Source organism: Chelonia mydas, chromosome 5, assembly GCF_015237465.2.
Source record: "Chelonia mydas isolate rCheMyd1 chromosome 5, rCheMyd1.pri.v2, whole genome shotgun sequence".
In the NCBI taxonomy this organism is placed as follows: domain Eukaryota; kingdom Metazoa; phylum Chordata; order Testudines; family Cheloniidae; genus Chelonia; species Chelonia mydas.
Genome location: NC_051245.2, coordinates 17441870 through 17463259, shown reverse-complemented (window position 1 = coordinate 17463259; position 21390 = coordinate 17441870). Strand labels below are relative to the sequence as shown.

General features: G+C 38.3%; 1 protein-coding gene across 2 annotated transcripts in view; it reads right to left on the bottom strand.

Moving 5' to 3' along the window:
- The window catches only part of DCC (DCC netrin 1 receptor), a 928337-nt gene that overhangs the window by 474261 nt on the left and 432686 nt on the right, over window positions 1-21390 (bottom strand). For both annotated transcript variants that reach the window (XM_037902678.2, XM_043547198.1), the window contains exons 4-5: window positions 16370-16520; window positions 15826-15962 (exon numbers count right to left, since the gene is read on the bottom strand). In XM_037902678.2, the coding sequence (XP_037758606.1) occupies window positions 15826-15962; window positions 16370-16520 (288 nt within the window). The remainder of the gene's footprint in view (window positions 1-15825; window positions 15963-16369; window positions 16521-21390) is intronic.

Genomic DNA, 21390 nt, shown 5'->3' with positions numbered 1-21390 from the left:
TGTGGCATATAATCTTCTGTTACTTCCCACTGCTTTATCAAAACTATTTCCTCTCTCACTTAAAAAAAAAAAAGAGTTCATTAAAAATTGCTCCACTCATTCTTTCAACGAAACCATCAGTGTAAAAATGATAAGACTGCCAAGGGGGAAACCTTACTGCTGAAGGTTAAGATAACAGGAAGCTTCATGTGACTTTCCCTTCTATAGCCTAGCTAAAGTTCAGCGAGAGTAAGCATGTTGCAGTCTGCTGATGCCTTATTCTCTGTTCTAGCTAGAGCTGTCTGATTAGTCTGCTAGTTTTCTCACTGAGATTTAATATCTACGCATAAACAGCAGCTCTCTCCTTTATATGAGAAAAAGAGACCTCATTTTATGATTTCTTCTTATACATAAAAGGTGGTTAAAACACTCCTGGTTAAGTTTAATTGGCCTACAGCTATGGTTTAATTCGATAAATTGAAATAAAACATTGCTCACAAACCCCATGCCAGGCTTAACTAATATGCTTATAATAGACTTAAAAGGGAATCAGAAAGTAAATCCTAACTATATTGGTCTTTCCCAGCTACATACAACTAAAGTTATTCGGAGCATTCTAAAATGCTGCATATTTAAAAATTCGTTTCTCACTGATCACACTTGTGCTTTTTATTTTTTAATGCAGTCAAACTCTCACTTCACTTCTGGATTGTTTTGAGCACTATGTGGATGCTACAGTGTAGAAATCCCATGTGCCCGTGTAATAAAAATGAGTACCATAACGGGCACTAATTTGACAATATTAAAGCATGTAATATTAAAGCTTGTGCCAGGTACAGTCTGTGGATGGAGAATTTCAGGGACTCTAGCAGCTTTCGCAGCTTACCCTGACTCCTCTTACAAATATTTTATACTGTCATATGTAATTATGGAAAAAGTCAAAGCAAGGATGTGTTACTGCTGGCTGTATAATTATTATACATTTAAATACATTTACTAGGAAGATCTTTAGTTTACTTTCCAGCTTCTATTTTAGGTGGAAGAGAAAAGTAGTGCACCTCATCCCAAAATCCACATTTATTTAGCAATCATTTGGGATTCACGTAGGTTTATTTATGCAGTTTATATGAACAATGATGTATCCATCACATAGATACAATTTCAGTATTCCCCTCAGGCATATCTGAATTGTGTGCCTGAGCTAATAGATAAATGCAGGTATTAACCCAGCCACCTTTTAGGCAGCTTTTGCTATGCTCCATACAACGTATTTTAGTTAACTTCACCTGAACCATTTGTTCCAACAGCTTTGAAAATCTGTCACAAATGGAACACCCATACTGTACACAGATTGACTGTACAAGACAAGTAGCGTCTGAGTTCCCCAATGGGCACTAGCAGATCACCACTGTGAGAGCTGTAAATGACTTCAGTATATCTCTCTCCCAGCAAGTGGTGAATATACTCAGTAAAGCTAACATGAGGCATTTCTTCCAAGAATCTAAAGAACAAGGGATTGAAGGTTTCTGTGTGCATCATAATATGGGCTGAGATGCAGTAATTGGGACAGTTCTGACACTGGAAGTCTTCTATCCAGCCATCCATAGGGTGCAGTTGGAGGATATTATAGACCATACTCTGGAGCCTTTTTTTCCTTCCCCTTCTCCCCCCCGTTTCTTTTTTTTATATATATAAATTGAAGGTTTGCAGCTGCACCGATTTGTGTTAATTGTGTTCATTTTATGCGGATGACTGTATAATCCAGATCTGATTGAGTGGAATTCACCATTCACTTCACTTAGGATCTACTAAAACCATTAATCAAACTGAGGTTCAATCACTCTTGTCAGAGGTTGAATCAAACTGGAACTTTGAGGCAAAAGGGTAGAGACTGATCCAATGAACATTGTCATGAATGTCATGTTATAATAATGGAATATTCAGGCTTTCCACAAAATCTTTTAAGTGTCATGCTTTTCATTTTCCTGTAGTCTATGAAACTGTACACACCAAATGTGGTGCTTTAGATGTTCCATTTGAGGGACAGAATTCCACTTCCTAGAATTTTCCTCGACCAACAACAACAACAAAAATCAAACCCAATATATTATCAATTCCATTTTTTCAAATGATAATAATGAAACTGGACAACATTTTACAGGTTTATAAATGTATCAGCCTAAAATATTTTTGTCAAGCTTTTTGCTGCAAAAAGTGCTCCTGAGCGCTTCAATAAGTGTACACCCAGAACGGTAGTGCAAAACACTTTGACAGAAACAAGAAACCACTTATCCCATTACCGTATATATTTATGCAGTCTTGAACTTCTAGCTTAAAAGATCATTCTCAGAAGCATTCAGCTACAAGCACTTCTGTCCATTCTGCTAAGTAACAAAACAAGATGGTAAAAATCCAACAGGAAATTTGAACATATTAAGGTGAAGGTACGAATCAGGAAAAAACTCCTACCAGAAAAATGAGACCGCTCATCCACAGAAAAGCTTTGTGCTGAAAGAGGCCTAGTTCTCTTAGGACTCCAGCAGCCTAATCACTCCTGGTTTTGTTTGTTTTTTACAAGCTGTTTGGAGTGTCTGTGTGTGTGTGTGGTGGCGTGATCTGTCACTTTTACTCCACAAAACCAGTCAGCGCTATAGGGAAAGTCCCCTTTCATTTTGTGTTTTCCTAGCTTCTTGTCTTCTAAATTTGGAATGTGCCTAGCACACTGGCGATGCTACCACAAATAAATAAATACTATGTTAACATTCATAATATATTAATGTCGAGACAGTGCTATGATACAGAGGTTTCTAGCTTTATTATCCAACACTCACAGGAGAAGATGCTGGGTGATACAAGCCCAGCACATGCAATGCAATATTTAAGAGCCTTTTGCACTGTATTTTTGAAATTACCCTTAAGGCTAGAACTCTCAGAAAGGCTCAGTACCCATAACTGGGGCCAGATTTCAAGAAAGCTCGGTGTCTGAGTTCTTTTGAAAAGCTAGCCATTATTCAGGTGCCTCAGAGGGAATGAACTCTTTCTAAAAGTTATCCCCGATTTGGGTACTGAGCACTTGAAAATATGACCCTAAGCTCTTTTGAAAATCTGGTCCCATAACCTCTGGTGTGGGGCATGCTGTAGTGGGGGTGTGGAATTCACTATAAACAGAATAAAGATGCTTTCTTTCAAGATTTATTTATTTGTTGGGGGCTTATTTATTTATTTGTTTGTTTGTTTATTTGTTATTCAGTGAATCATTTTGGCAGCAGCTGATGCCAATAGCTCTTAACAAAAAAAAACAAAACCCAAACCCCAAACCAAACACATCCACTCCACCAGTGTAAAATGAAAAGTAATTTCAGTTTTCCTCAATGGGTCATTTTTTGGCGGGTGGAGGGGTTGGTTTACAACTATATTTAATGACTTTGTCTTTATGCAAAAATAAAAAATGTTACTTATTTCAGATACTAATAGGGAATAGCAGCATAGATGTGGCAGGTACTGACTGGGGTGTAGAGAGGTGCATAGGGCACTACCCTACGATTCTGACGTGTCTTTACTCAACTCACCTAAGTAGTGCTTCACCATCTACACTGCTATATATACACCTGTGCTCGGGATGCATACAGTATATGTACTCTACACGTTACCATAAGGTTAGACATAGCCTAAACTCCCATAAATGACACTCCTTTCCTGTGGGTTAGGAGAAATTTTAAAGGGCTAGAAGTTTTCTAAGACATGTGTAGTAATTAATCTTTGAAACAATGAGAGAGAGAGACAGACATTCTTCCCATTTGACAGCTGGAGAAAGTTAGGCACTTGGGGTCAGAGTTGTCTTGATTTACATCTGCTGGGAATCTGCCACAGTATTGTTCAGGGACCGATCTCTCAGGCGTGATGAACTGTCCATTCCACTAATTTGCAGAGTCACTCAGAAAATATAGACCTTGCCAGTCTACAGCCTTAACCACAAAATTATCCTTCCTCTTTTGAAGGACAATTGGTATCTACAGTTCCACTGTTAAGGTCTGGCCAATAATAATTCACGTAATTTGATAATTTAGGCCCATTTCCTGTAGTTTGTTGAACAAGCAGAGTCTGTTTTGCCCACATGCAATGAATTGCAAGATCCAGGCTCAAATCATGAAATTGTTTTCTTTTCTGACCCTTTAAAGAATAAGGAGAAGTGAGTTATAAATACCAGATTAATTACTGGAGGAAGAAAGAAAATTGGGGTGCCATTACAATTGACATTTTCTCCTGCATAATGTAGAATAGTGCAGGGAATGCCAAGAAGGCATAGAATCAACATCCATAACACTTTTGTAACCATTAGTTTTAATTTATTAGGTAGTTTGCTAACAACTATATTGTGTTCTATTAGAATTTATTACATTTTATTGTTTTTTACCATGGATGTCAACACAGGCTTTACATACTCATAACTATTCTGAGTCAGAAGCAGCAACAATAAAACTTAGCAAAATCCATTCAGTCACAACCCTAAATTGTAGCAATGTAGAAGATCTTGGAGGTTAATGAACTGACATTTTGGCCTGATTTTCAAAGATGTGTGCTCACCTGCAAGCCCTGCATCTGAGACCAGACAACCTATGGGCAAATTAGTTATGAAACAGCATACAAACCAGTTTTGAAAATCAGTCTGAGTCAAGATGGTGTAGTTGCTAAGCAACAGCATTAAAAGAATGCATGATTTTTTTGTTTGGTTGTACGTTCCTCTATTCTGTTGCTTATTTCTCGGGGGGGAAAAAGACAAATATTTAAATTGGAATTTAATAACTGTTTTTGCTTTTTAATTACACAACATTGAAAAATTAATGAATAATATCTGGGCTTCTGAAGAATAAGAGAGAGAATTATACATCTGCATGCATAATAATTATATAATTCAAACAGAAGAGAGAATTATACATCTGCATGCATAGTCATGGTCATCAGGGTGGTAAGCATGAGTGAGAGGGACAGCAAATGAAGCTATGTGCCTGCTGTGTTCGTATATGGCCCAATCCTGCCTCTGAAATAGTGGGGAAAGTCCACCTTGACTCCAGTGTTATCAGAATAAGGTCCTAAATTTTGACCCTCATGAGCCAAACATCAATGCAGTACCAAAAAAAGTACAGTGTACAGCTTAGTTTTCCAGCATGGACATAAGGTATGGCCTTACATATTAGATGAAGATAAAATTTTGAAAAACACTTAAGTAACTTAAGAACCTAAGGGGGAGATTTTCAAAGGCACAAGGAGCAGTTAGACTCCTATCTCTCACAGAAAGTTTTGTGGAGTTAGGCAGCCATTCTTCTTTTGTGTCTTTGAAAATCTCCCACTGTACCATTTTCAAAAGTGACTTAGGTGCCTAGGAACCTAACACCCATCGACTTTCAATTAGAATAAGGCTCCTAAGTGCCTGAAAGCCAGATTTACACAGGTATTTAGGTGCCAAAAGATACAAATAGGTGCCTCGTGGGATTTACAGAAGATTAACTTGAAGCCTGTGGGAGTTAGGTGCCTAACCTTTTGAAAATCCCAATAGGTACTGTGACAAAGTTCCTCCTCTGCCTCAGTGGCGGATTAATGATTTTTCCGCCCCTAGGCCCAGAAATAATTGCCGCCGCCCCCCCACCCTAGCTCACCTCCACTCCAACTCCGCCTCCTCCCCTGAGCATGCCGCCGGGTCCTACTTCTCCCCACTCCCTGCCAGTGCTTGTGCGTGAAACAGCTTCGCAAATGAGGGGGGAAGGGGCGGGGGAACGCAGCGCGTTCAGGAGAGGAGGCGGGGCTGGGGCGGGGATTTGGGGAAGGGGACCAATAGGGGCAGGGAGGGGGTGGGGAATGGGGGCAGGGAAGGGGTGGAGTTGGGGCGGGGCCGGAGGGTGCAAACCGGCACCGGGGAAGCAGCCTCTGGCTGCCATTATAAATTTGCCGCCCCTGCAAATTTGTTGGCCTAGGCATTAATACACCGCTGCTCTGCCTTGGTGGGTCCTGCGCTTATTGGCAGATTTGCTTGCCTCAGAGATTCACAGCAGCCCTCAGTTTGGCCACTTTTGCTAGTGGCTCAAACCTGCCGTTCACTCAGCTAACCTCATCACTGGCCAGCATGGGAAAAAGGAAGGAGAACAATCCCCGCAGTCTCTGCTGATCCACTGTGTGGGTCGGGGAACAGCCCAGAGACCTTCCCCTCTGGTGGAACCCACAGTCCAGGTCAACTCCTCCTGTGTCTGATCAGGAGTTGGGAGGTTTGGGGGGAACCCAGGCCCGCCCTCTACTCCGGGTTCAGGCCAGGGCCCTGAGCGCCTCCTGGAACAGCTGCGTGACAGCTACAACTCCCTGGGCTACTTCCCCATGGCCTCCTCCCAACACCTTCTTTATCCTCACCAGAGGATCTTCCTCCTGGTGTCTGATAATGCTTGTACTCCTCAGTCCTCCAGCAGTACGCCTTCTCACTCTCAGCTCCTAGTGCCTCTTGCTCCCAGCTCCTTGCACGCATGCCACAAACTGAAGTGAGGTCCTTTTTATACTCAGGTGCCCTGATTAGCCAGCCTGCCCTAATTGATTCTAGCAGCTTCTTAATTGGCTCCAGGTGTCCTAATTAGCCTGCCTGCCTGAATTTGTTCCAGCAAGTTCCTTCTTGTTCTGGAACTGCCCCTGTTACCTTACCCAGGGAAAATGGACCTCCTTAATCTGGGACTAATATATCTGCTTCAAAAAAACACTCTTCTGTAGCCATCTGGCCTGACCCTGTCACAGTACCTATCTGCATCTTTAAACACCTTTGTACACCCAGTTCTGAGTCTCTTTTGAAAACGGCCCTTAGACTCCTAAATCATTTAGTCGGTTCAGAAAATTTTACCCCAAGCCTAAAAAGTGATTCTCTTTGACAGTTTCTTGAGGAGAACACATAGGCAGCTGCATAATACAGATGCCATAAGTGGTTGCCTAGAGCAGCAAAGCATCCAGTAACTGTTTGTGTGGGTGACAGCAAGTTGGTGTGGTAGAGCAGTACGGATTGGCATTTGCTGGTTTGCCTATAACAGAAGAATCGTTCGTGTTGGCCATAAGGGGGATGTGTGTCGGTGTCACTACAGAATACTGAGATATAAATAAAAACAGGTTTCAGAGTAGCAGCCGTGTTAGTCTGTACCCGCAAAAAGAACAGGAGTACTTGTGGCACCTTAGAGACTGACAAATTTAGTCTCTAAGGTGCCACAAGCACTCCTGTTCTTTTTGCAAATAAAAACAGAGCATTCTAGTTACCAGTACAGTTGTTGTTCTGCAGGTTTGAGGACATATGTGCAGTAGATCATTAAACTATCCATACAGAACAACAGATTACTACCTGCTATTGTGATGATCTGTCCTTTTCGTAGAATAGATCTCACTTGTTATTATGCAGTACAGTTGAATCTTTTTATAAGGCTCAATCTGAGCAATTTCCATTCTGATTGTTATAGAGTACCTGACTGATCACTACAGCCAGATCTACAAAATGATATATTTCCTAAATTAGAGAGTTATGCATAGAAGTAGCAAAAAAGGCATCATGCCAATACTGATCTTCCTGTGCAGATGGATTCAAACACGTTTTCCCACGGACCAATGCATTTCCATTGCCACAACAAAGATCTGGGGAAATCATCCTCAAATTCAGTATCTCCAACAATTTCCCCTAGGTCATTTTGAGAGAGCACCAACAACAAATAGCTCCTTTCTACATGCATATTCCGCTGTTGGGTTGAACATGAATATGCATATTAGCTGAAACTGGCAATAAGCTGAGTTTTATTCAAGCCTTTCCCATAAATAAGTAGCACAAGAGAGGTGTGGCCTGTGCGTTTGTAAGAACCTAGCCCACAGATGTATTGACAAGGACTACATTTTCAGAAGTGTCTGAATGAGTTAGGTGCTCAGTTCTCACTGAAATTCAATGTAAATTAGGTGCTTATTCTTAGATTACCAAACACCGTCCCCAGACATCCTTGAGCTGGGTTCATTTTCAATTCACTCTTGTGAGAGCCCATTAAGGCAAGACACTAGCAGAATTTTTTCTATCATGCTGCTACAGACCGAACTGCTCACATCTGCACCAACAGGTTCATGAAAGCAAGGAACATAGCACCAAAGAAAATGCTATACTGGATACAGCAGTGCTCATCTTAGTCCAGCATCTGGTCTCTGACATTGACCAGTACCAGCAGATTCAGCATAAAGCAGAGTAAAGTTATGGAACACCACCTCAAAATGGAAAGTTTCTTCTTTATCCTTCATTCATTAGATGTTGACTAATGCATGGAAACATAGGGGCTTATATCCCTACCAAAACTCTATTTTTAAAATCTTTGTTTATAACAACTCTGGATGTTTTCATTATCCATATAAAATGTCCATTCTTTTTATAACCCTACTAAACTCTTAGTTTCAATGCTACCTTCAACATCCTTCTATATTCCAGCAGTAAAGTTTTCTTTCCTTGAGGCAAACTTGAACCAGAGACTCTAAGCAGATAAATCTTCATCACACCCCTCCATTTCTCCCCACACTTCTGCTTTTCTCTTTTTGTTTCTGTTTCTCACCAAAAGCAAAGTTCACCTGGGATGCAAATCACAAGAAGGCTTACTTATGATCAAAACCTGTGAGGTACCCAGATTTCTCCACCCTCGGTGATACTGCCTTTATTGTGTGAGCCTTGCACGCAGGCACCCAACTTATGGGGTAAGATAAAACTTCCATCACAGCCTTAATAAAAACAGAGGGTCAACAAATATAACTTATTCTGTATGACACAAAGTCTACAATTTTCAATTACTTAAAAAAATGCTAGAAAAGGATTTAATAAGAATTTAAGATAAATACGGGGTATATCTCCAATAGCATTGCTTTTCATAACATTTGCAGTAACTGCATCTGTATCATCGTCATCATAATTTTTCCATTTTCTTCATAAGCATGATGCAACAGTGGATGGAGTGATTCTCAGGGAAACATTACAGCCTCTCAATCAATTGCATAAAACACATTCTGAACACTGTCCAAATGGGTGTTTACTAGATGTAAAATAACTGCTCCTATGGAGCCCTTAAAGTCTATTGATCGCATAATATGTATTTTAAAAATTTTCTAAATAAGAGAAAACAAAGATGAAAGGAAATATTGATCCATCCAGTTCAGCCCGTCTTTTGGAATGACTAGCTGAATTTTAGCAGGTATAAAGTTGAAGTGCCAGCACTCCTCATAGATTCATCCATTCTTTTTTATGTTTGCAGCTGTTGTGACGACTTTGAGCACGGGCAGCCTATCCCATTTCCCAACAGCACAATGCAAAATATTTTCCCAATGCCCAAGCTAAATACATTACTTTTACTTCATTCATGTCAACTCTTAAACACATTTTTGATACTTAATATTACTATGAAAACACCAGGAAACAAAAGACATCAATGCAAAGCACACCCTTACAGTTCCATGGAATTTAACCACACAATTCCCACTAATGCCACGAAGAGATAAATAGTAAAAAGAATGAGAAGAAAATGGACACTGCAGCATGATGAAACTGACAAGCCTCTCAGCAGCACTGAAGAGCTGGGGCATGGGGAAGCAAAAGAGGAGGGACTTCGATAACGGTAAGAGGAAATGACAGGGTGGACGAGTTATCCTCTTGCATCCTTAGTTTGCTTCTGCATTCACTTCTGATATATACAGAAGAAATTAAAAAAAAAAATCTGATATCCTGTATTCTACTTTTGGACCTTCACCTTATAGTGATGGTAAAAATGACTTGAAGGGAGTTTTTACAGCCTTTTGGGGATTTAAGATTTATTAATTTTTTTAAAAATTGCCTGGGATAATGCATCATGGAACCATCTTTTGGATGATCTGTTTCCACTTTAGCTTTCCATCGCATACATAAACATACAATGTTCCAAATAGAATGATAGATTCAGTTAGAGAATAAGTAAAGAGCTTCAACTGTGTTTGGCATTCAGAATAAAACACCTGACTGAACAATCTACGTCAGCTAGCTGCTGTGGGATTAGCTATTGGCCACAAACAGAACATTCAAAAATATTAACAGAACAGACTGATATGGGATCCTTAACTCACCCTACCATGCAAAGGTAAAGAGGGACAGATCCTCAACTGGTGTAAATTGTCTTCACTCCAGCAAATTCAACGGAATTATTACAATTTCTACCAGTTGAGGATCTACCCTGGAATGTTTCTGTGTCAGGGATTTAAGAACAGTGAATGATCTTTTACAATGTGGAACTATTTTACCATTGATGTTTAGTAATATGGTATATCCTTGGACATATTTTTCACATCCAGAGTAGACTGAATCCTTCTTATATAAATGCTTCATGATTTGTGCCAAGCAGGGTAAGTTTAAAAGATGCTTCTGTAGCCTTAATATACAATTGTCTGGCTTTTGTTCCTAGGCATGTCAAACAATGTTATTTCAACACAGGGCTTTTCCCCTAGCATTTACTCTGTTCCTAAATTATTCACACACAGGAACATGCTCCAGGCCTCCATCAGTCAGTATTTTTCATCCTTTTGATCTGTGCACACATCTTCTGGCAATGGACATTCCGGAGTGGAAATAAAACCAAACAAAGATTAGATTGACCATCCTTTGCAATACCGACTACCTCTTAATCTTGGCAAACTAAACTAGACTTGTTGGAGACCTGGCTCATAACACCATGGAGGCTCATCCTTCTTGCTGGAAAATAAAACTGATGCAAAAAACAGTTGGTCCTGAAAACTCAATAGTAAAAGGTGCTTGTTTCCCTGGCTGCAGTTTGGAAGCATTTTCTAAGTTGTCTCTTTATAGATTAAATATAACTTGCTTTGTAAAAGCTACGAACGGTGTTTTTCTGTGAACACAACCTTTTGGACCCAGTCTTCTGTTCTTGTTGGCAATCTCTGTCTAGTCAGTAACCTGAAACCATGCAAAGCCAGTGTGCTGACCTTGCACTGCTGGGAAACAATTCACTTCTGCATTGCTCTGTATGCGACATTTACAGGATCTTTAAATCACAGAAAGAGAGAACAACAATTATGTTATGTACAATAATCTCAACCCAATTAAAAGTAGCTTTGAGATCCAAGTGTAATTTTATTATGAACCTGAAAATATTTCACATTAATATGGAAGTGTTTATTTGATTAAAAATCTTCTTTATCCTCAAAAGGCTATGTACATCTTCCTGGACTTGACAGGCACAATTCTAACTCTATGTTATTTGAAATCTGGCAGTCACATTATGTTTGCCATTGGAATGTATAGAATTTAGAGACTGTCAGGGATATGCATTCATTACAATAAATGCTTGCAAAAGTCAGTTTTGCAAAATTAAGCTCCAATCCAGTGACTGGAACTGAAAACTCTGACTCTCACTCCAGCATAACACTGTGCTGAAATCAGTGGGATTCCATGCTGGAGTAAAGACCTTTGCTTGATCAGTGCTATAATCCAGCCCACCTCAGGCCCATTCTTCCATACAGAAATGGCTAAAGAATCATAGAATCATAGAAGATTAGGATTGGAAGAGACCTCAGGAGGTCATCTAGTCCAATCCCCTGCTCAAACCAGGACCAACACCAACTAAATAATCCCAGCCAAGGCTTTGTCAAGCCAGGCCTTAAAAACCTCTAAGGATGGAGATTTCACCACCTCCCTAGGTAACCAATTCCAGTGCTTCACCACCCTCCTAGTGAAATAGTGTTTCCTAATATCCAGCCTAGACCTCCCCCACTGAAACTTGAGACCACTGCTTCTTGTTCTGGTATCTGCCACCACTGAGAACAGACGAGCTCCATCGTCTTTGGAACCACCCTTCAGGTAATTGAAGGCTGCTGTCAAATCCCCCCTCACTCTTCCCTTCTGCAAACTAAATAACCCCAGTTCCTCAGCTTCTCCTCGTAAGTCATGTGCCCCAGCCCCCTAATCATTTTTGTTGCCCTCCGCTGGACTCTCTCCAATTTGTCCACATCCCTTCTGCAGTGGGGCCCCCAAAACTGGATGCAATACTCCAGGTGTGGCCTCACCAGTGCCAAATAGAGGGGAATAATCACTTCCCTCGATCTTCTGGTAATGCTCCTACTAATTCAGCCCAATATGCCATTGGCCTTCTTGGCAACAAGGGCACTCTGATGACTCATATCCAGCTTCTCGTCCACTGTAATCCCCAGGTCCTGTTCTGCAGAATTGCTGCTTAGCCAGTTGGTCCCCAGCCAGTAGCCGTGCATGGGATTCTTTCTTCCTAAGTGTAGAACTCTGCACTTGTCCTTGTTGAACCTCATCAGATTTCTGTTGGCCCAATCCTCCAATTTGTCTAGGTCATTCTGGACCCTATCCCTGCCCTCCAGCATATCTACCTCTCCCCCCAGCTTAGTGTTATCTGCAAACTTGCTGAGGGTGCAATTCGTCCCATCATCCAGATCATTAATAAAGATGTTGAACAAAACCGGCCACAGGACCGACCCCTGGGGCACTCTGCTTGATATCAGCTGCCAACTAGACATTGAGCTGTTGCTCACTAATATCTAAATGAAATCACTAAACTAAATCTCTTGAGAAAGAGATTTTGTTCAAGCTTTAAATTCACCTTCCAAAGATCAAACAGGAAGAATTCCAACCCCAAAAGATGAATGCTTCTAAAAGCTTAAGACGATCTAGAAAGAAGAGTTATAAGGGACACTCATTAGTCAACCTAACCATAGCAATCATCTTGCCAGTGATTGTCATCATTAAACAGCCTAGTCCTTTAAAATCATTGCCAAGCATGCAGCTGATTTATAAAGTGAGAAGGTAATATTTACTGGACTTTTAAACTTTCTACTGCACAAGGAGACACAACTGACATCCTGCCAAAAAAGGATTTGTACGTGAAATATTCAGAGTTAAAAATTTGGCAACAAATATTATTTAGCCTTTCCAGCAACTTCATTCCTTTCTGCATTTTTAGCATTATGGCCAGTACAGGTGAGGGGTTGTTTTAAGATCCTCAAGAGAAATGATACCTAGGATCTTCCCAGTGAAAGACATTGGTTTTCCTGCCAGATAGTCTTTTATGTTTTAAATAATGAAGCTATCGCCCTATCATGTGATGCAACTAACTTTGATCTAGTATTAGCCCATTCACATAGCATTCAGGAAAAGATTTAATTATTGGAGTGTTTAATTTTTTAGGTGACACATGTAAAATGCTTTGCCCACCCTTTTCTCCAGAACATACTCTTACACAAACTGTTTACATGAAAACAATTATCTTTCTAATAAACAATGGATTCTTTACAACTAAAGGTGCATTTGCAATTCACAGTTTTTGTTTGATAAATAACCCAACTTTTTCTGAAGAACATATACGGATTTATACCCCACCAATGGGAAATGAATAAACCATCAATTAATTATTACATGTCTATAAATTAGGCTAATGGTATGAGCAACTCTGGTAAACTTCTCAGAGAGTTTCCTACTTATGGAGATGAATTTAACAAATATATATGTCCAATTTTTATGAAAATAAGGATATACGGGGATTTCTATTGCCCTCCATTAGTAGGTGTGTCGTTTTTGTTGAATCTTTTACATATTCACTATAGCAATACAAACATAATAACTGTTGCTAAGCAATATGATACATGGTGTTAATTTAAAGCTGTCACCCTACATGCTTATGAAAATAAATGACCAAACTTTTAAAAGTTATCAAAATTGTACTTCCAAAACTTACACCCACATTTCATTAGCTTATGTGACTAGACACTTATGCAAAAAAACCCAACCCACTTTACTTTGCATATACAATTGATTGTTTTGCATGCACAATGTTTGTATTATGCATTTTTATTATGTATTTTGCATGCATTTGCATGTTTCTGTGTCAAATTTAGATTTCATTTTCATTGTGCCAGTGATTGTGCTATCCCTTTATGTTGGTACAGCCCCAATCAAACTGTGGTCAATAAGTAACAAGCACCACCTTTTGAAACCTCTCTTCTACCATTCATATATGACCATTATCACTGAAGTAACTGAATCCAAGTTTGTCCCCAAAATTGTAGTACACTCCCCGTTACATATTTCTCTCTGTATAAGCATGAAAATAAATGCAAAGTTAATTTCTATATAATGCATTTTTAGCATAACATTATTATATATTTATATAGAGTCATAGTCCAGCGATAGTAAAGTGCATTATAGAGAACAAAGACATGGGCTGAGATTTTCAAGTCCCGAAAGGATTTGGATATGAAATTTCTATTAACTTTCATGGAAACTGGATAGCCAAGTCCTCTACAGAGCATTGAAATTTCAGCTTTGGCCCATGCCACAGGATCCTGCAATCTACTATAGGCGAGAAAAAAAGAAGATTCACATAAATAGCTGCACTTCTTTATAATTTCATTGTTGGTTTCTGATCAGCATCTTTCAGCAAAGCTAAATAAGCCTTTTATCCCAGAAGTTTTCTTCCATTTCTGTGTTTGATTCTTTGCAGATTGGAAATGTAGGTTTACAATAAATAGTTAAGGTGAACTTTTGCAATTATAAAGTCATTTTTTAATTTTCAAAATGTAGCCAATAAAACAGTATATTGTATTAATGTACCTAAAGCAATAGAAAGTTTCCATCATGTGTAATTACTATAACATTGCATTATGATTTGATAAAAGGATATTGTGATACAAGCACTGAATATCCTATAATCCAACTTTGGGCTCTGTTCTCTAATGGAAGTATTTTAATGCATAAGCTTTAAAACCAGAATGCAAAATGAACAGCACATTGAAATTATGCTATTGTTTGACGAAGTATTATCTATGTAGTTTCTTGAATCTTATTGAATAATGCTAATGCAGCTTGGTATTGTTCTCCGATTAAAAAAACACAACACTTCTTAGAATTTATTATAATTCTGGTTCTATTAAAATTTGACACAATAGGGGAGAAAAGCCTGTTTCAAAATTTCTAGGACATCTTTTCACATGTTTCTCAGACAACATATTTTGTTAGTTAGCCACTAAACCTATCATCTGAAACAGAGGAGAAAACATTTTTATGTAGAAGGTAAAACTAGAGTGACCAGATGTCCTGATTTTATAGGGACAGTCCTGATATTCGGGGCTTTTTCTTACATTGACCTATTATGCCCCACCCCCTACCCTGATTTTTCTATCTGTTCACCCTAAGTAACACAGGAAATCCTCACTGCATCATTGCTCAGTGGGTAGCATGAAAGGTGATCTTCCAAACTTGGGGGTGGGAAACAACATATTTTTGCTTGAATTCCTGATCTTCAACCCAAAGGTTTTTAAAGCCTGGCCATTAAAAGCAACAACATAGGCACATAATATCAGATGCTAAAGCAAGGCCATGGAGTCATAAGAGAAAGAGAAAACAGTAAATCAATTTCAGTAAGCAATACTATAGTTATGCACAACTTGCTAAAATAAGATTGCAGATCACCATTGTCTCCATTTGTGATGCCATAAACAAGAAAAAACAGTTAACTGAATGGAGCAAGTTGGGATTTGACACCAACAAATATTCTACTAGCAATTAGATTATAAGCCATAGACATTGTAAGAAGTTTTATTCTGCTGTTTTATGTTCTTCCATGAGGTATATTGATTATGTGTATATACTGTTTATAGGTGAGTGAAAATCCTGTTCAGAGAAGGGTGGGAACCCCACCAGTTTGGAGATAAGTACATGGAGACCCGCAGAGGAAGGAGTTATATAAGCGTTAATGGTTATCAACATTCTTGGGAAAGCAAAGGACGCCTCTTGAACAGAGTCTGGAAATCTGTACTCACCCATAACTGTGAGCTCTGCAGAGGCACTACTGTTCTCATTCTTGTAGCTGACAATGCAAGTGTATGTCCCAGAATCGTCATCAGTCACATTAGAAATAAGTAAGTTACTGCCAGCCAATAATGAATATTTTTTGGATCTGTAACATTGACAAAAAAAAAATCCATGTTCACATTAATCTCCAATGAAAAGTACTCAGGATCTAAGGTACTCCATAGAGACTTCTCGGTGAGCTAGCTCTGATCTTACAATGTTGTTATTAAATGTGATAATTAACTTTTGAATGCCGCTCTACCTGATTTAAATAGCATTTCATAAAAGAAGACATTTATGGCCAAATTCTGCCCTCAGATGTGCATGCATAGCTGCAAAGGAAGAAAACAGGAGTTTCATGTGCACATCCAGTCTTATTATTACTTAAAATGAAACCTGATCTCCTCAAAGCTGAACCAAATTGACAACACTTAAAATGGTAGTTAATGTTTTACCCTTACTTCACCCTGGGAAACAAATTTTCATTACATAAGAGATCCGAGTATTAAATACCTGACAGGAATAATTTCATCTCCTCGCATCCATGTGAAGGTGGGTGTGGGAAACCCAGAAACACAACACTCAAGAACGGCATCTTTTCCCTCAAGGGCTACCACATTTGATGGTCTCTGCAGGAAAAATTGCTGTCTGTGCAAACCTGGATCTGTGAAGGAAAAGGAGAGAGTTATCATAAAATGCTGTTTGATTTCAGAGCAGGGAATCAAAACAGCCTGTCACTAATGGACCCAAGGAATTCAGGTCTTCAAGTCTTCTCTCTGAAGAGGAAAAAAAACAGTAATAAATAACTATAGAAAGGACTATGGAATGGAGATCTGATGGAGCTGTTTGTGGGTGGAAGCCAATGGAGCTGCTTGATTCTGGGGCAATGTTATCTTTTTGAATAGCTGTAGAAGCATTCTTTAGAGACTGGAGTCAGAGCTGAGTCTTGGGAAGGCCACAGAAAAAGTTGCACTCAAGCAAGAAGAGACAAAGGCATGTATAATGATGTCAGAAAAGCTGGGGTCAAGGTAGTCACGGTATTTTGAAAGTGTTGATAAGCAGATTGATAAATATGAGAGGTGAAAGAGAGGAAAAGGGAAACTCTAGTAAATCAAGGAAGTCATCAAGATTATGAACCATGGACATAAACGGAAAGTCTGAATTGAGAAGGAAGCTAGGAGAAAGAGTAGTGTCCAAAAAGCTCCTTTGGCTCAAGGGAGGCTCCTGAGACAAATTTACTGGGTGATGTTGAGACACAGCTTCAAATTTAGTTGGTGGTAAGGAAGGCAGAAAATAAACAGAAAGGGTGACCAGGAAAGAGTCAAAGTAGTGAAAAGATTGGACAAAGACAGACAGATATTCCTATATTTGTTTACTGTGTATATAATAGCAAGCATCGAGAAGTTTAACAAAGGTATCACTTTACTTTACAGGGTAGATAAAACACTTGAGAACAGAACTGTGGAAATTCCTGATATGCCATGGGGATGAGATGTCTTAAGTCTGTTCCAACTCTATTTAAAATGATTTCAGAATATATATATATATAGATATACACACACACACACACACACACACACACAGAGTAACTACCATTACACATACTTCCATTTCACCTGATAAACACTGACAACTGCAAATCTCACTTAAGTTAGCAGGAAGCCACAGTATTTAGGATCTCAGGTCCAAAGTAATGGCTCAGTTTTACCAAACATATAGCTAAAAATTTTATTTATTTGTATGCACTGGCTGATCTGTTGCTCCATGTCTACCATACACCCAGCCTTCCAAGATACACATGCCATGCCCAACTGCAAGTTAGAAGACACAGCACAGGATTTACTTTGTGAAATTCTATGAGCTTCATTATGCTGGAAGTTGGATTAGATGATCAAACTGGTCGATAAGATCACTACCTTAGAAGGTGTAACTTAAAGATACAGTAGACATAGAGAAGTAAAATCTAAATGCTGCTTTAAAAATGCCAATTTTCCAAGCTAAAAACAGTTGTGAACAGAACTGAATAAGAGACAATATTTGAACATAAAAATTTGAATGCCAATTACGAATTGTGACTGTTTTATTATATGCTCAGAAAAACCCACTCTTCTGCTACCATGAAAGAAGGCTTCTTTGGTTAAAAAAGTCCTGATTAAGAGGGGGAGATAAAGGCAGCAGTAAAAACTAATATACAGAAAACAAATTAAAAAGTGAGGAAGCTGATAGCAATGAATACAAACCAGGAGTTAGGAAATGCTAAAAATGAGACCAAAGGTATCAATGAAAAAAAGAAAATTTGCAGCCAGTAAGGTTAAGGGCATTAAGAAATAATTCTTTAAATAGATCAAGAATAAATTAAAGGATAGCACTAGAATAGGTCCGAATAACACTCAAGGATGATAAAATTATGCATCATGATGCAGAAAAGGCAGAAACATTCAATAAATATTTCTCTTGTATATTTGGAAAGAATCTGTTTGATATATTCCTATATTACAGTCATAATTAAATATTTTTTACTCCATCAGAATCTAGGGACAATGTTAAATTTGATAATGGCTATTTAGCATCTTGTTTAGCCATTCTTAAAAAAATGTTCCCAGATAACAGCATCCTCCTTTTTCAGATCAAGACATTATTAACTGGAGGTAAATCAATGAAGCAGGAAATAGTTTTATTTTAAAAAAACTGAAAAAATTTCTGATCTGTTATTTCTCAGGCTGTCAAGTGATTAAAAAAAATTAATCATGATTTATTGCACGATTAGTCATGCTGTTAAATTATAGAAAACCATTTATTTAAATATTTTTGGATGTTTTCTACGTTTTCAAATATTTTTATTTCAATTACAATATAGAATATGAAGTCTACACTGCTCACGTTAGACTGACCTCACACTTGGGAAAGCAACTCCCCCATCCTTTCACGTATTTATACCTGCTCCTGTATTTTCACTCCATGCATCCGATGAAGTGGGTTCTAGCCCATGAAATCTTATGCCCAAATAAATTTGTTAGTCTCTAAGGTGCCTCAAAGACTCCTCGTTGTTTTTGCTGATACAGACTAACAAGGCTACCACTCTGAAAACTGCTTACTTTGTATTTATTTTTTATTACAAATATTTGTATTGTAAAAAAACCAAAAGAAATAGTATTTTTCAATTCTCATAATACAAGTACTGTTGTGCAATCTCTTTATCATGAAAGTTGAACTTACCAATATAGAAGTATGTGCAAAAAATAACTTCATTCAAAAATAAAACAATCTAAAACTTTAGAGCCTAGAAAGTCCACTCAGTCCTACTTCTTGTACAGTCAATTACGCAGACAAACAAGTTTGTTCACATTGCAGGAGATAATGCTGCCCACTTCTTGTTTATAATGTCATCTGAAAGTGAGAACAGGCATTTGTATGGCACTGTTATAGCCGGCATCTCAAGATATTTACATGCCAGATATGCTAAAGATTCATATGTCTCTTCATGCTTCAACCATCATTCCAGAGGAAATACGTCCAGGCTGATGATGGGTTCTCCTAGGTAACGATCCAAAGCAGTGTGGACTGATGCACATTCATTTTCATCATCTGAGTCAGATGCCACCAGCAGAAGGTTGATTTTCCCTTTTTTGGTGGTTCAGGTTCTGTAGTTTTCGCATCAGAGTGTTGTGCTTTTAAGAATTCTGAAAGCATGCTCCACACTTCGTCCCTCTCAAATTTTAAAAGGCACTTCAGATTCTTAAACCTTGGGTCGAGTGCTGTAGCTATCTTTTGAAATATCACATTGGTACCTTCTCTGAGTTTTGTCAAATCTGCTGTGAAAGTGTTCTTAAAAAGAACAACATCATTGGAGACTGTTATAACATGAAATATGTGGCAGAATGCAGGTAAAACAGCAGGAAACATACAATTCTCCCCCAAGGAGTTCAGTCATAAATTTAATTAATGCATTATTTTTTTAACAAGCATGGTCAGCATGGAAACATGTCCTCTGGAACGGTGGCTGAAGCATGCAGAGGCATATGAATGTTTAGCATATCTGGCATATAATGCCAGCTACAAAAGTGCCATGTGAACGCCTGTTCTCACTTTCATGTAAATAAGAACTGGGCAGCATTATCGCCTGTAAATGTAAACTAACTTGTTTGTCAAGTGATTGGCTGAACAAGAAGTAGGACTAAGTGGACTTGTAGGCTCCAAAGTTTTACATTATTTTTGTTTTGGATTGCAATTATGTAACAGAAAAATCTACATTTGTAAGTTACATTTTCAAGATAAAGAGATTTCACTATAGTACCTGTATTAGGTACATTGAAAAATATTATTTCTTTTGTCTATCATTTTTACAATGCAAATATTTGTAATAAAAATAATAATATAAAGTGAGCATGGTACACTTTGTATTCTGTGTGTATTTAAAATCAATATATTTGAAAATATAGGTAGTCATCCCAAAATATTTAATAAATTTCAATTGGTATTCTATTGTTTAACAGTGTGAAATATTAATCACAATTAATATTTTAATCAATTAATTTTTTGAGTTAATCGCATTACTTAACTGTGATTAATCGACAGCCCTAGTTATTTCACGTGTTTTTCTCTTGCTTCAATTTTGCCTGGCCAAATTTTTGATATAGCTAAAGTATATCAGATACACATACTTTAATGGAAACCCTAATAAAAATGATACAGCTAGATTAGTGACTTTTTAAATTGGAAAATGCTTATCTGAATGTGAAATTGCCAAATTTCATCTAAATCTGAAATTTATTCATCCTTTCTTTGAGGATAACTTCAAATCATAGCTTAAACTATTTAGATGAAATAACTAAGATAGACTCAAAAATCTAAGTTGCAAGGAAACTTGTTTATTTATATAAATCTTCCTTAGACCAGAATTTTAAAACAGGAGGCTTGATGCTTGAGCACATTTGCCCACCTGCATTAGCACATGTAAACAACATGATTGTGTGGACAAATGGCAACCAGCACAGGCAATCATGCGGTTTCTCAGTATACATATGTATAATACCATTGCATAATCGTACTTCTGCTTTTTTTTCCTTCAAAATTTGTTATTTACAGTCATCCAAGCTTCATTTGTCTGACTTCTCTCACCCTCTGACCACCTATTTCCTAGCTGGGCTACTTTTTTTATATCTCCAGTAGTTTCTAAATTTGCATTGTCGTGCCTTAGACTCAACCCAGCTGCCTCTCTCTCTCTGTCATCTAGCTGCTTCTACTTATTAATGTACAAATTTCCTGGCACAAGAAGGAGGAACTGTGCTGTATGGTAACAAACACCATTTCAATATGCTGCCCCTCTAAGACCTTAAAAGTGCAAGGCCAGATCTCTATCTGAACTTTTCTTTCCTGCTTAGCCACAGAAATGCTAGTTGAAAAGGCAGCATTATCTACACATCCGTATTTCATTTGCAAGTCCACTTCAAAAGCAGATACAAATTATAAATGATAAATGAAACACCAGCAGAATTGAATGAAAGCTCTACCTGAGTGAGGGAGTGCAAGGCACG